Source organism: Oreochromis aureus, linkage group 18, assembly GCF_013358895.1.
Source record: "Oreochromis aureus strain Israel breed Guangdong linkage group 18, ZZ_aureus, whole genome shotgun sequence".
In the NCBI taxonomy this organism is placed as follows: Eukaryota; Metazoa; Chordata; class Actinopteri; order Cichliformes; family Cichlidae; genus Oreochromis; species Oreochromis aureus.
In genome coordinates this window covers 27,056,201-27,071,938 of record NC_052959.1, presented here as the reverse complement: position 1 = coordinate 27,071,938, position 15,738 = coordinate 27,056,201, and the positions used below count along the sequence as shown (strand labels likewise).

The window sequence follows — 15,738 nt, the reverse complement described above, 5'->3', positions numbered from 1 at the left end:
ATATCTCCTGGCATACTCCTCTCCCTCGTGTAGTATTGGTTAATTCTCGTCCATCATGAATAATTGGCTTGTTATCTATTCCTATTCGAATGTGCTGTTCTGCGGTCTTATCTCTCCCTCCTGTGTGTTTCTGTCTCCCTCTGCAGCCCATTAAGAATGCCCCAGCAGGAAAGAAGTACGTGCGATGCCCCTGCAACTGTCTGCTCATCTGCAAAGTCACTTCCCAGAGGATTGCCTGTCCCCGACCATATTGGTGAGAAGTTATTTGTGTATGTCTGTGAATGTGTGTGTGTGTGTGTGCGCATGCCACTGTGAGACTGCAATAACACTGCATCTCTCTGCGAGAGAGAAGTGAAGCAGAGGAAACAAGGTGCAATGGGAGCAGCAGTCCCTCAATTAAGGGTATGCTCCCAGCACAGTTTACATGCAGTGCTCAGCCAGCCGGATGAGGAAATAACGGCCTAATTAGAACTGCATCGTGAGTTTCACTTCTGCATGTCATTAGTATTATGAGAGGTGTATCTGTGTGGATAATACAGTGGATGCATTATGTGTATTTTTTTTTTCTTTCTTAAATGTGTATTTGGAGATGTGGGGGTTATGTTGAGATTTAATTGTTATTCTGAACCTCGCAGCAAAGAAAAAAAATCACAATATTCATTCAGCATCTATCTTCTTTTAATTATGCACCGAATTCCTGCGGAGCAGCTACCAACCAAATGAACACTTAGCAAATTCCTTCATATTATAATCTCAGAGGGCATAATGAGCACAGCAGCCTCTTCAGAACAAAGAAGGGCAAAGTTAACTGGAAAAGTTAGTTAGGTTTTATGAAATGTAACTTTTGGGGTAGGTCTTCTATATGTTTTTTTTCTTTTTAAAGGTTGCTGAAAGTTCAGATCCAGTTGGTTGTCTCTTGACAGGAAATTACCTAAACACATAAAGAGGGGACTTTTTTCATAGTATGGGACTGTTATAGTAAGAAGCAGATGGCTGATGTCAGTCACTGGAGATGCACAGCTTTGGCATGTCGTCTCAACATTATGCTGCAGCTGCCATGTGTAATTTGTAAGAGAAAAGATTTTTGTTTATGCCCAAGGCATAAAATGTGCAAGAGCAACATTTTTAGATGTTTTTTTTTTTTTTAATTTTTAGATTTATGCTGCTGTGTAAACAAGCATCAATTTCAACTGACTGTTACAAAATGTGTTGTCATAAAGATGTGAAACTCAGAGTTAATGTGTCGTTGTAAATGCAGATCATGAAGTGAGGCTCAGGGATAAAAAGGCTTGCATTATTTGGCGTGTGAATGCAGCTCAAGACAAATATTTTTGACATCAGTAATTCTATAGCCATTAATTTCATTTGACATTATTGTATACATTTTAAACAACGAGTAAAAATCCTACCTGACCTCATCAGAATGAGAATATGTTGCATGTTTAACAATGGCATACAAAATGTAAATGTATTGGCAGGAGAAACAACACAATTTGACATTAATATTTTGTGATTGTTATTTCCACCATATTCTGTTTGGCTCCCTGCTAAATTCAGAATCTAAAATTCTTCTCCTCACATACACAATCTTAAATATTCAGTCCCCATCTTATCTTAAAGACCTCATTGTTGCATATTATCCTAATGGAGCACTTCGCTCTCAGACTGCAGGCTTACTTGTGGCTCTTATAGTTTTCAAAAGTAGAATGTGAGGCAGAGCCTTCAGTTATCATTCCCCTCTACAATGGAAACAACTCCCAGTTTTCTGTTTGGGAGACAGAGACTTTCTCTGCTGTTAAGATTACGCTTAAAACTTTCCTTTTTGATAAAGCTTATAGTTAGGACTGGACCCTGAATCCTCCCTTAGTTCGGCTGCTGGGGGTCTCCCTATGATAGATTGAGCAGATCTTCACTCATCTCTTGTCACAGTAGTGTGTTTATATCACTGCTATATGTAGTCATTAACAATTATTAAACTCTGGCCCTCTCTGCTGTAGTTTGCCATTTGTCCTGCCTTTCTTTGCACTTTCTTTCTCTCACTGTTCAACCAGATGAAGTGGATTGCTTCCCCTCCTTGAGCCTTGGAAGTTTCACCCCGTTAAAAGGGAGTTTTTCTGTCCCACTGTTGCCAAGTGCTACTCGTAGGGAGTTGTCCGATTGTTGGAGTTTCTAATATTATATTATTAAGGTTGTGAATATTAAATAAACAAAACTGAATTGTACTGAATGAACTGTTCATATGTCATAGTTTATTGTATTACAGTTTAGCAAAAGACATCCATTAACCTGAAGTAGTAATAAAATATGTTGTGTATGCACATCCCTCTTTGGCCACTTTTCCTGCAGTACATTACTTTTAAGAGTTTACCTCCAGTATTACTATTTTGCATTCAAACCAGACATGCTGACTAAACCAGACACATCTCAGCCCCGCGGCCTGATCAGTGATTCTGAGCTACTGTAGCTATCTGAGAAAGCTGATTGTAGGAAAGCAGTGTGTGTAGTAATGAGAGGAGTGGATGCTGATGGATTTCATGAGGCTGCAGTCAGCCCTTGAGACGACTGCTCCCAGCATCAGCTTGCATTATTAGCTAGCACTTGCACTGAATAATATCTCGAGTTGCTTCTGGTGCGAATGCTGACGTCGTGTGTCTGTCTGTCTCCTTCCAGTAAGAGGATAATAAATCTGGGCCCGGTTCACCCTGGTCCGGCCAGTCCTGATCCCCAGCCAGCTGGAGCCCGCGTCTCCTGTGGACACTGCAGCAACACCTTCCTGGTACCAGCTCTTTGCTTTTTAAAAAACATCTATTTAGTTAGAATAAATGAGAAGCTTTAGGGGAAATAACCACAGGATTTTGAATCATAAAAAGGTCTGCCTTCAAGGTTTTGGGGAATTTGCTCATTTAGATTAAAGCAGTGGTTCTCAAACTGTGAGGGAAGTAAAGCAGAATCGAATTAATATATGGGTAAGGTTTAAAAGTCAACTTGAATAATTTTTCATTTTTTTGATTTAAAAATCTCTGGGATGTGGGGATGAACCTCCTTAAATGGTGCATGCCAGAAAATGTTTGAGAATTACTGATTTAAATGATGGTGGGTTCAAACGTGTCTGTCAAGTATAACCCTGAATCCAGCTGTGGGTTAGGCTTATTTAAGTCGACTTAAGGTCCAAGGTAACGATGCCCATCTCCCAGTATCTTCTGATGTTTTGAAGACCTGAATTAAGCTTAGACCTTTATTTTAATTCAGTGGAGAGCTTGACTGAATAGACAAGGTTAATCTATGTCTGGGAAAATCTCTACTGCACTGTAAGTCACAGGTCCAACCTTAGAAGAATCACATCTATGTATGAAGGTACACTTATATTAGATACATTAAAAGAACACAGAGATGGAGCTCAAAAGATCCTGAACAACACGAACAGCAAAGATGAGATTTGTTTGACCCCTGCATTTAGGTTTTCTGTATGAATGACAACATGAATTATCCTGAATTTTGTTCAAGTCTCTAGTAGATGAGCCAGAGAAAGATGTATTGGCACTCCTTAGTGTCCAGTAAGATCTCCAGTAATATATAGCTGTGTTACCACAAAAATAACAGCCTGAAGTTGGTGCCAAGATGACTCCTATTTGAGAAGGACTTGATCTTTTCTTCTTTAATTAAACCTCACTAATTTCTTAAAATGTTATACTACTATTTCAGTAAGTAGTTTGGATTAGGATTGAAAGTGAAATCTAATCCTTTGTGCAAAGAAATGTAAAACCAGTACATGCGACATCAGTCTGAGCTCAGCTGTGAAAATTATAGAGTCAGTGAATCGAGCTGGCCATGCTCTCCAAGGTGTCCTCGCGTGACACACTTAAGCAGGATTTATGGTCTGTCTGAACTCTGTGTCGCTTGGTCAGATACTGTCATACCCCCACCACACACATGCTTTCCTCTTATCTGTAAACAGCAGTGTATTCCTCTTTCTACTTTTCCTTTTTTCATTATTTTTTTTTTAGCTATTTGTGGCACATTTAATATGTACAACTCAATACAGCCTGTCAGTGTCTCCCTGAAGCTGACACCCTTATCGCTGTTTTTAAAAAGATATCACGCCTTTCCCGTCGCTGTGACGGCCAGCTTTTGGCTTCATCTTCCTGTGTAGCCATTTGGAACAACAATACATCTTACGAAGCAGTTCAGAGAGACCATAACCTGGCAGTTTGGTGAGGTAATGGCTCAAGTTCCAAAAACTAATCAATAGACTTTTTGTTAGGTTTTCTGTTCGTCTGCTGTGTGCGTACAGTGCTTTGGATTTTAAGATGTGTAATTCCTAAAGTCTAATTATTAGGATGTCATTAATATTTGCTATAGTTAAAAGAAACATGTTTTGCTTTTCTTAATTCCAGGCTTATATTACAGTGGCGGCTGATCATAGTTTTAAATAATGACTTCAGGGTTTGTACAAGTCAACAGATCAGTCTTCAGACTCCTCTGAATATTCAGTTTCAGACAGTTTTTTTCTGCTCTTGGCTCTGCAGGATGTCAATGAGGAGGGTATCTATAATATGGTTATCCTGAGCTCTTCGCTCCACCTTCAACCTTCTGTTTGCAAGGAAAAGGGAGAGGAACAGCTTGTTTCAGACATTGTTAGAGAAACAAAAGATTATTTTGTACTGTTAGTTATGCATATTTAATCTACAGAGTCCACTAATATATACAGGGAGTGCAGAATTATTAGGCAAATGAGTATTTTGTCCACATCATCCTCTTCATGCATGTTGTCTTACTCCAAGCTGTATAGGCTCGAAAGCCTACTACCAATTAAGCATATTAGGTGCATCTCTGTAATGAGAAGGGGTGTGGTCTAATGACATCAACACCCTATATCAGGTGTGCATAATTATTAGGCGACTTCCTTTCCTTTGGCAAAATGGGTCAAAAGAAGGACTTGACAGGCTCAGAAAAGTCAAAAATAGTGAGATATCTTGCAGAGGATGCAGCAGTCTTAAAAAGCTTCTGAAGCGTGATCATCGAACAATCAAGCGTTTCATTCAAAATAGTCAACAGGGTCGCAAGAAGCGTGTGGAAAAACCAAGGCGCAAAATAACTGCCCATGAACTGAGAAAAGTCAAGCGTGCAGCTGCCAAGATGCCACTTGCCACCAGTTTGGCCATATTTCAGAGCTGCAACATCACTGGAGTGCCAAAGCACAAGGTGTGCAATACTCAGAGACATGGCCAAGGTAAGAAAGGCTGAAAGACGACCACCACTGAACAAGACACACAAGCTGAAACGTCAAGACTGGGCCAAGAAATATCTCAAGACTGATTTTTCTAAGGTTTTATGGACTGATGAAATGAGAGTGAGTCTTGATGGGCCAGATGGATGGGCCCGTGGCTGGATTGGTAAAGGGCAGAGAGCTCCAGTCCCACTCAGACGCCAGCAAGGTGGAGGTGGAGTACTGGTTTGGGCTGGTATCATCAAAGATGAGCTTGTGGGCCTTTTCGGGTTGAGGATGGAGTCGAGCTCAACTCCCAGTCCTACTGCCAGTTTCTGGAAGACACCTTCTTCAAGCAGTGGTACAGGAAGAAGTCTGCATCCTTCAAGAAAACATGATTTTCATGCAGGACAATGCTCCATCACACGCGTCCAAGTACTCCACAGCGTGGCTGGCAAGAAAGGGTATAAAAGAAGAAAAACTAATGACATGGCCTCCTTGTTCACCTGATCTGAACCCCATTGAGAACCTGTGGTCCATCATCAAATGTGAGATTTACAAGGAGGGAAAACAGTACACCTCTCTGAACAGTGTCTGGGAGGCTGTGGTTGCTGCTGCACGCAATGTTGATGGTGAACAGATCAAAACACTGACAGAATCCATGGATGGCAGGCTTTTTGAGTGTCCTTGCAAAGAAAGGTGGCTATATTGGTCGCTGATTTGTTTTTGTTTTGTTTCTGAATGTCAGAAATGTATATTTGTGAATGTGGAGATGTTATATTGGTTTCACTGGTAAAATAAATAATTGAAATGGGTATATATTTGTTTTTGTTAAGTTGCCTAATAATTATGCACAGTAATAGTCACCTGCACACACAGATATCCCCTAAAATAGCTAAAACTAAAACAAACTAAAAACTACTTCAAAAACATTCAGCTTTGATATTAATGAGTTTTTGGGTTCATTGAGAACATGGTTGTTGTTCAATAATAAAATTATTCCTCAAAAATACAACTTGCCTAATAATTCTGCACTCCCTGTAACTATGGAACTAGAAATAAGCACATCAGGTCCCCTTTAAAAATATATCTATTGATTATAAATATTAACCTCTGAAGCAGCGTGTAGGAGTTGAAACATCAGTACAATTTGTGTGGTTAATATTCCATATTAAATCAGCTGAATCTTAAAAAAGGTTCCCCCTCAGTTTCAGCTGTTTGAGTTTGTTTGGGGGTTTTTTTGTACAATAACATTAGCATATCTAACAAAATCATGCAAAATTTTACTTTACTTAATACTGGGAGTATTTTCACAGTTACAGGAGCTCAAGATTCAGAGGGGTGTGCTGAAATTTAAATTTAAGGCTGAAAAATATATTTAATCTCTACTAAAAACTTAAATCAATTTTACTCCCACTCCAAATCTGACAAAAAGATTATTTTTTTCTATTACCAACTCTGAGCATCAATATTATGAGATACACATTTTAGTTGGTAGAGTAAATTGGGCCTGTAACTCAGAATATTCATTCATTCATAGTATCAATGTAAAACACTGTCTTTCGGGTCATGCTTTTATCGTCTGTAGCCAAAGCTACAAACCTGTAACAGTTTGAGTAGCCCTGCAAGGTTTTTGTTGTGGAATGTACTGTAGTGAGTGAATTATTGAACATCCAAAAAGCACTACGCCAAGTATATGTTGAATTATTGGTACAGATCAATAACCCTATCAGCTCTCTGTTGATATATTATGGTCATTTTCTGCTAAAGGGAGGAAGGGAAATTCTTCTTGCTGCTCTTTTAACAATCAGTGGGACAGGTAAGGATGGTTTAGATATATGGTGGATGAGAGGAGGTGGGTATACTGGGAGAAGGAGAAGAATAGAATACACCGCCGTTCTCGATTTCTCTGACTATACCCACCTCCGAGGTGAGATGGATGGTGCTGGGCGTTTAGCATTCAGCTGCACCTTTCCTACTTGCTTAAAGACAGGGCGGCTGAATAAAAGTTCAGATCTGTGCCCTGGGTGGCGTTCCAGTTAATCTTTTGTTGCAGATCCTGGTGATAATGTTCTCAGTGTTTCTTTCAAGACAAGAATAATGTACAGCATGCACATAGTGAATTCTGCCCTGCAGGGTTTACAAATGTATCACGGCCCAACGTTCGGAAGAAAGTAACTGTCCGTGAGAGAGAACAATTTTTCGTATTTTGCTTTTGTGTGGCAAGCAGCACCTGCTGCCAAGAATTTGGATATTTGGATTGAATATCAGTAGTTGTATTTAGGAAAAAGAAAAAAAAAAGGCCTTCAAGACTAGTTCATAACTTGTACCTGACATAAAAAGCAAAATATTACCTTACATCAAAATCATCTATTGCACACATCGGCAACAAAGGGCTCAATAGCCACATTTAGCCTGTGAACCATATGAGTCTGGCCTTAAACATTCTTAAAAGGAAACTGCCCTCCAGGGTCTCGCCTGGGAAAAAAAATTAACAGGAAGTATTTGGTTAATGGATGTTGAAGTGAATTACTTGGGAGCAAACAAATTTCACATGAATCCATAATGTTTTCACAAAAGAACATGTTTAAACTGAGGAAATGTACCATTTCAAGAAGATAATAAGGTCATTTTGAATTTGATGACAGCAACACGTGTCAAGCTGTTGCGACAGGTTCATCCATATTTTCTGCTGAGTAGGATTCCCTCGTCTTCTAACACCTGTAAATATATATACATGTCTTTCCAGTTGTGCAAGAATTGATGCATCCCCATGTCATCAGAAATCCTGGCTTTAGGAAACAGTGCTGATAAAGAGCCACATGGTTCCTCTGCTCTTTAGTCCAGGATCTCACATCCATGTTTTTCATAAACACTTAAAAATTTTGATTCGTGTGACCACACAACAGTTTTCCACTTTGCCTCAGTTCATTTTAAATGAAAAATGAGCTTTGGTCCAGAGAAGCTGGTGGTGTTTCTGGATCATGTTCTCATACAGCCTCTTCTTTGCATGATGGAGCTTTAACCTGCATTAGTGAATGGCTCAATGAACTCTTCAAAGACGATGATTCCTTGAGGTGCTCCCGAGCCCATGCAGGGATTCTCGTGACAGAATCATGCCCGAGGGCCAGAAGATCATAGGCGTTCAATATTGATTTTCAGCCTTGTCTCTTGTGCACAGAGATTTCTCCTGAATCTCTGAATCTTTGATGGCTTAAGCACTTCATATGATGAGATATTCAAAGTCTTCACAATTTGACATTGAAGATCATTATTCTAAAGATTTTCCACAAGTTTTTAGATGTATTTTTTTTCCCATAGATTACTGAACTTCTAACCACCTTGACTTCTGGGAAGCTGCCCCTCTAATGCTCCTTTTATACCTAATCGTGTTACTGACTTGTTGCCAATTAACCTGATTAGTAACAAAATGTTTCTCCAGCTGTTTCCTTGTAGTACCACTTAACTTTCCAGCCTTTTGTTGCCCCGACCCAACTTTTCAGAGACACGTTGCTACCATTGAGTTTGGAAAGAGCAAAAACTTCTGTGAAATAATATAATTTCTCATCTTAAACATTTATTATGTTCTGTAGAATATTGGGATTGTGCAGTATCTTAACTGGCAGATCATTCGCTAGGCAGAGCAGCCTAAAGGACAAGATGATGTTTCATGTCTTTGTGATAGGAAATTTTTGGTTTTAGAAAAAAGAGCCTTTTTTTCTGTCTACCAAAATTCATCAAGTTTAACATTAATAGTGGTCCTTCTCGCACTTTATCATTGTACCTCCCTGTTGGGGGGAAGAAAAAGAAAGTTGTCTAGCCCTGATTTAACATGTTATTGGAATTAGAGCAATGATTTATGAACCAAGCCTAATTTTTATGTTCTCATTTATTACTTTATATGAGTGAAAGTTACATATTTTTCTGCAAGAAGGAAATTGCGTGACTTTAAAGACAATTAATCTGCATGTAGAGGAGCTCGACTGTAGCAAAAACTATAATCCTGATTATTTTTCCATTATTTAACATGATAACTTTCCTTTTGAAACATCACACGTTTGTTGAATTCAAGTGCCAAATTCCCACTTTACATTGTCAGGTAAAGCTCGTTTTTACTTTAAATGAACTGGGTCCATTGTTACATCAGGAGCATTTTGTTTTGTCCTAGCACTATTGATAAATTAACATATATCTGAGCTCTTCACATCACAGCAGAGCCTTATGTGTACATTATGGTTGATGTGACTTGAAGAGAGGCGAGGAGTTCTTTGCTCCTTGCAGCTGATACCTATATGATTGAGAGATGTTAACGATAAATGTTCCTGTCAGAAGAAAGAAAGTCCTCTTCATTTGCATGTTTTTTTCCCTACATATAAAAACTGTTTTAGAAGTAGGGTTTGATTACTCAAGCTTAAAATTTTGGTAAAATTTCAAATGGTCAGACCTGAGTAAAGTCAATTAAAACTGACTTTGACTCAGCTGTGCCAAAAGCCAATTTTGAGCCAGGAAAACTCAACATTTATCTAAAGAAAAAAAAAAAGAAAAGGAAAAAAAAGTAAGTTACCCTGGGGCTGCTCAATTATAGCAGCGATCCTAATCAGGTTTATTTTGCTCAGTACTGAGGTCCTGATAAAACACAATGCCTTCCTTTAACTTTAAAGAAAATTTTTATTTCTGATTTTAATCAAAGTCTTTCTTCCTGTCATCCTGGATAAACTCACCTCAGACTGTGAGTTTGTAAAGACACGCTAAAGAAAAGACAAAAAATGTCGGCCACAAAAAGAATGCAGAAACATTGTGTTTTCATCTGGATTATTTATGCTGATAGTCATTGGATGACATAATTGTATTTGAATTTTGATTATTTAGAAGGGTGTTATTTTACTGCAGTGTTTCAGTTGCAGTGGGTCCTTCACACCTTCTCACTCCCTTCAGTATCCAGTCCTGATGATAAAATATCTTCTGACCAGCACAAATAGATGGGGAAAAAAAAGAAAAAAAATTATCTGCTGTTAGCACTTTATAAACAAACTGTGAAGGACTTTTCTCTCCAACACCTGCTCACATTTGCTTATCAATCTGCTGCACAGCTACACTTATTTAATTTTTCCCGGGTGTTCTATTTATTTTTATTTTTTTGAGCAAAGTCAAAGGCAAATTTTTGTGCCCGTTTTATTATAAACCTAACAGAAGCAGAATCACTAGTTTGTGTGTTAGAAGTCAAAAAGAGAATTAAAGTTAGTGTAAGTGTGTCGCCACCATAACTGCTAAGTTGGCGAACGTTTTTAGCTGAAGCCGAAGCTCACATCTTTCTCTTTGTAATTTCAGTGGACAGAGTTCACAGATCGGACACTGGCCAGGTGCCCACACTGCAGGAAAGTGTAAGTAGCTATAAGCAAATCATCCATTACACCACTCTCCTCTCACTGTACGTACTTTTTGCTTTTATATCGTTTGGCATTAAGCTGAAGGTTTTACTCAGACACAGTAACAAAAAGGTAATAAGCAGTGACTTCAGGGTCACTTTAATTAAATCTCTTACTTCGTGTTTGTGGGACTGTCTTTAAACACATTTCCTCTCAGACCTCAATTAGTATTAAATGTCATGAGGCTTCTGATCTGTCACATTGTATGTCCATGTATGTTTAGTACCTCTGGTTACAGATTACTGTATCACTGTTTCCATGAGCTTCTTAATGTGGTAAGAAATGGATGCAGGATGCTAGTATCTATTGCAATTGCATGATACATCTGCAATAATATAGGATGCTGTTATATACATGTTATTGATTATACATTTAAAAAAAGATAAACTGAATAATCAGAACAGATATACAAAGCAAATAGTTGCCTTTTGTTCTGGTGCTGAAGAGATGTGCCAGTATGTCAGCTGTCTTACTGCAGTGCACAGGTGTGCAAGTGCAGTTTTTGTGAACAGATTTAGTCACAAGACTGTAGTTTGTCAAAACAAAAGCATCTGCAGAACCTGCATTCAGTCTGGACAGTTAAATTTCTGCAGGTGTACCACCATCATCCATGTTTCATTTCAGCTTTGAACTTGCACTTAAAAAATGAAGAATGTAGAAATGCAAACTAAAATTAAGCTGCCAGAAGTAGTTATTGTAATTGTTTTTAGAGTGTATTTTAACATGACACAAAAGGAAATATTCTGGTGTAAAAAAACAAACCTAAAACACACACACACACAGTTAATGATGGCTGAATTATATTTAGCTGCTCCAGTTTCGGGGTGATATTGTTCATGCTGCTTGCTGTCACGCTGTTGAACCTGATTGGAAAACCTGAATGTGACAAAGGTGGCAGCGTTGTCTCAAACCAAACATGGCAAATGATTCAAGGTTGTTGCTCTAGCAGCCACATTTTGCATGCATTCATAACTTGCTGAGGCGCTGTCCCCATACCCAATACTAAATCCTTTAATACTGAGGAAAATTTTAACACACATAAACAGCAAACACATGTAATTTTAATGCCAACCTACTGGCTGAAAATTATTCAGTGGCCCCTCCCCGTCTGCCGCTTGGGCACGATGGCAGCCATGGAGGGTGACAAGTGTTCTACATTTTGCATAATCTGGGTACTTGTAGTGTACTGCATGCAGTCTATTTGTGAGGGTGAACACACTAGTTGTACAAACCTGCCAACATTAGGTTTGAATGCATGTTTTCGCAAAAGTGCATTTTCTTAAGTAAATAAAATCAAAGGGAGGTCAGTGATGTGTGAGTTAAGTAATATTGAATATTACTGTAGTATCTCTGCACACTGATCACACAGCCAGCTGCACAGACAGCCTGGTCTTATTTGTCCAGCTCAGAAGATGGAAAATTAATTTCACTGTCCTACCTCCTAATTCAATATGGCAGGAAAGAGACGTTGTTTGTGTTTCTAACATTTTGATTATGGAAAGCTGGAATCGGCGAATATCTTTGTTACTTCATCAAGGTCTGAAACTCAGTGTTTCATGTGGCACACGTGGCTCTAACTACCATTTATTTGGTGTGTTTTAAAAGTCTTTTTCCCCTGTTCCTTCACAGTAAGGAGGGCTTAAGTGCAATTGTATTCTAAGTGAAATTGTATGCACTCTGTGGGTTGTGTATGGAGAGAGTTTCACTGAGAGGCTGGACAGTGTGGCAACTTGGGTAATGTTAGATAAACACAAAACGGTACTGATGCAGATATTATTCCTAATAAGTTTAAGGTTCATGCAAATTACAGGAGTTCCTTGGGAAAAACTGGAGATATTAAAATAAAGAGGACAGCAGTTATGAGTAAGGAAAAGACAGGAAGCACTTGATATAGTTAATGGCTGAATTTCTCACACTATGAGTCTGAAAAGAAAAAAACATAAACCTGCAGGGGTTTGTAGTGCATTTAAATAAGCAATATTAATTTCTATCTCTCCTCTACAGGTCTTCAATTGGTCAGAGGTATCCACGGAGGCGGAGCTTGTGGTGTTTTCTACTCTGCTTGCTATTCAGCATTTCAACCGCCGGATTGATGGTGAGCACACGCCGCCCAACGCCAGTCTGACACCCACATGAGTCAAGGAGCTGTTGTTCAGTATTAAAAAAGAGATTATGAATAGCTGTCTGCCGGGCATTTATCTTTTTAGAAAATGGTTCTCATGTCCTTCCTGTTTTGTTTTATGAAGCGAAAAGTCCACAATTACAGATAAAACAAAGGTAGCAGGGAGAAGCAACATGATTGTTATCTTTTCTTTTGTCGTCGCTTGTTTAACATGGAAGGTTGGCGCCTCGCGGCTGCTCTGCAGACACGGTGTGACAGGCCTCTATTTGTCATTGAGAAAAAGCACAAACACAACCTGCTTTAACTGTAAGCTGTGTCAGGCTGCGACGCTGCCTTCAACACCCACAGAATAACAAAACAGAACATTTGTGCTGAGTTCTGATCTCCTGCTTTGCCTCGTCGCCTCTTGTTCTCTCAGTTTGACGTGTGCAAAAATCCATCAGAGCCCGCATTGTTGCCCGCATTTAAGTGATTGTAAATAGATGCTGCAGTGGAATATTATCAGAATAATAAAGGAGATAACAGCTGTTTTAGAGAGTCTAGAGTAAATGAGGGGTGTAAAAGTCTAACAGTGATGCACAGAAGGGCTAAATGGTCAGGACATTGTGCTTTCTGAACAGCAGAGGGCGCAAGTTGAGCATCAAAAGAGGCTGAGCATAAGAGGGTTGCATGCCTGGCAGCTTTAAGAACAGTAATCCAAACATTAAATGTGCTGCATTGAAAGCATTGCGTAATGCTGGTGTTGTGGCAATAAATGTCACAACGTGGAATGAGGTTGTGTTTTATGAAAAGGTGTTTTTAATTATATGAGTGGTGCATGAGCAGCAAGTTTTGACAGTTTAATCTTTAGGGGTGTTTTGAGTCAATAACCTTTTAACAGCAAGAACCACAGACAAGTAACCGATCAAGCTGACTTTCCAGGCTGAATTTTAATTATGAGTTTTAAACGCAATAGTTTAAGGAAAAAAAGAAGTTAAGATTCAACACTGTGACGTTTTTGACATCCTGGATTTTGTCTTGAGAGTTGCCTGTTAAACTGTAAAAAACCCTTGAGAACGACATGAATGATTAAAAGTTCACACATCGTTTATAGAAGAAGAAAGATGAAGCTTGAAAGCATATTGATGTCTTTTGGCCTGCTTGAACTGTTAAGATTACCTCATGATTTCTATTTTTATCGAACATACAGAGAGCTTTTTTGGATTTCTGCTTCTGGCCCTGAACATTTGGAAGCATAATAGTGTATTATAGATGGTAATATTAAGTTTAGATATTCTTGACAACAGAAACGCCTCTAAATCCTTTTTCTTTTCCTGCTTCTTTTAATACCCATGTGAATTTTGCTCGAGTGTTTTGACTTTGAAAAGGGAATTTATATTTCCATACTCTCAGAAAATCCCTGTGGGTTTTCTCAAAGTCACTTTTGCCATCTTCATTAAATAATTTTCTTCTGAGCAGCTGCACACTTAATACTTGATGGCAAAGCTGTTTTCTCTCTTATCTCTCAGTCACTCCTACGTATTGAATATTAGCTTCTGCTTGAAAAACTGTGGGGGGAAAAAAAAACCTGTCACTGCATTAGTGTGGTGCTGGTGAATTAATCACTAAGTGTGGATATGGGGCTAAATGTTAACTGGTCTTTGTTTTTCTGTCCTTGAGAGGAGAAACTGTATTGCTGCCAAGTCAGTTTAAAAGCTGAAAATGTGATAGTTTTAGTTTGGGCTGGCCTTGAAATTTCAATTAAATGTATGATATTTTTCTTGTGTTATAAATCCAGCGCAGTTCTTTTCTTTACACATCTGTAAAGTCACGCTCTTCTCTGCATCTTCCCATGTTGAATGGCGGTTGGCCTTGCAAGACAGACTACACAGTCTAACCTAATCTAAAGCCCAGTCTATACTACTTTGCTGAGTACTCGCTGTAGTGGGCGACCTGCTTGTTTACATTTGTCCTTGTCCACTGGTGTGTCTGCATCACTCTGCCATCACGAGTAAAACTAAAGCTGTCTGTCTTGGTCTTACAGACAGTAAATCTTGAGCAGCTGCTTTTATGGAAACGCAGGATAGCTAGGAAACTTGAGAACAGACTGTGATGTATGCACACATTTCAGAGCTATGGAAACAAGAAAAGTGGCATATGTCTACACTGTCAGACTACTAGCTATTCCATTATCATAATTATCAGTTACAGCCCCATTATATTTTATTTGAAAGCTGTTTCCTTGTGCTAATGAATATAGTATGAAAAAGACCTGTTACGCTGGGCTGTGATGTAGTTTAATGCAGTATCATAATTCAGGCATAACTCAAGAAACTTTTAAAACGTAGGTATTTTTGTTTTGCTTTTTGTTTGATTTATACTCGGAGTTCAAGAAAATCCACTTTTAAAGACATTTCTTAAGGTTAAATAAATGTTATTGATTTAAAGGAGTAATCTTGTAAAGTCTCAGTAATCCAGTCCAATTTATTGCATTTCGGTTTAGTTTTGTTTTTATACCGTCAATTCAAAATAACAGTCCTGCCAAAGTGCTTTATATTAGAAGTTGAAAATACTAAAATATTAGTAAGTAAAAAAACAAAACAAAAACCCAAGAATCAGATGGCCATCCAAAATTCCATCTGAGTTGCACGTAATCACAGAACTGGAGTTACAGTCAGTAACTTCAGTTTTTTTTAGCAGGACTTTTTTGTTGTGGAGCCACACTTGTTCCCACATGGACACATTTTAACAGTGCATTTGTGTTTAATCACCAATAATAATAGGAGTGACTGTTCCACATGTTTTTAATTTTATTTTAGGATTTATATGAAATTGGCTTCTTCTCATCCTTTTGTTCTTCTGCATGGGAGTCATACCTGCATTTTCCACCTAAAAAACTAAATAAATAAACAAGCTTCTCCAGCTTTATAAAAAATGCCTGATTCTGCCGCTGCTTACAGGTCCCTCTTGAAAGAGCTTTGTGGGGAGCAGATGGATGCCTGAAT

At 38.6% G+C, this 15,738-nt stretch overlaps 1 protein-coding gene across 2 annotated transcripts in view; it reads left to right on the top strand.

Moving 5' to 3' along the window:
• pip4p1a (phosphatidylinositol-4,5-bisphosphate 4-phosphatase 1a) overlaps positions 1 to 15,738 on the top strand; it is a 28,024-nt gene that overhangs the window by 9,615 nt on the left and 2,671 nt on the right. For both annotated transcript variants that reach the window (XM_031754953.2, XM_039602750.1), the window contains exons 3-6: positions 147 to 253; positions 2,671 to 2,776; positions 10,535 to 10,587; positions 12,637 to 12,727. In XM_031754953.2, the coding sequence (XP_031610813.1) occupies positions 147 to 253; positions 2,671 to 2,776; positions 10,535 to 10,587; positions 12,637 to 12,727 (357 nt within the window). The remainder of the gene's footprint in view (positions 1 to 146; positions 254 to 2,670; positions 2,777 to 10,534; positions 10,588 to 12,636; positions 12,728 to 15,738) is intronic.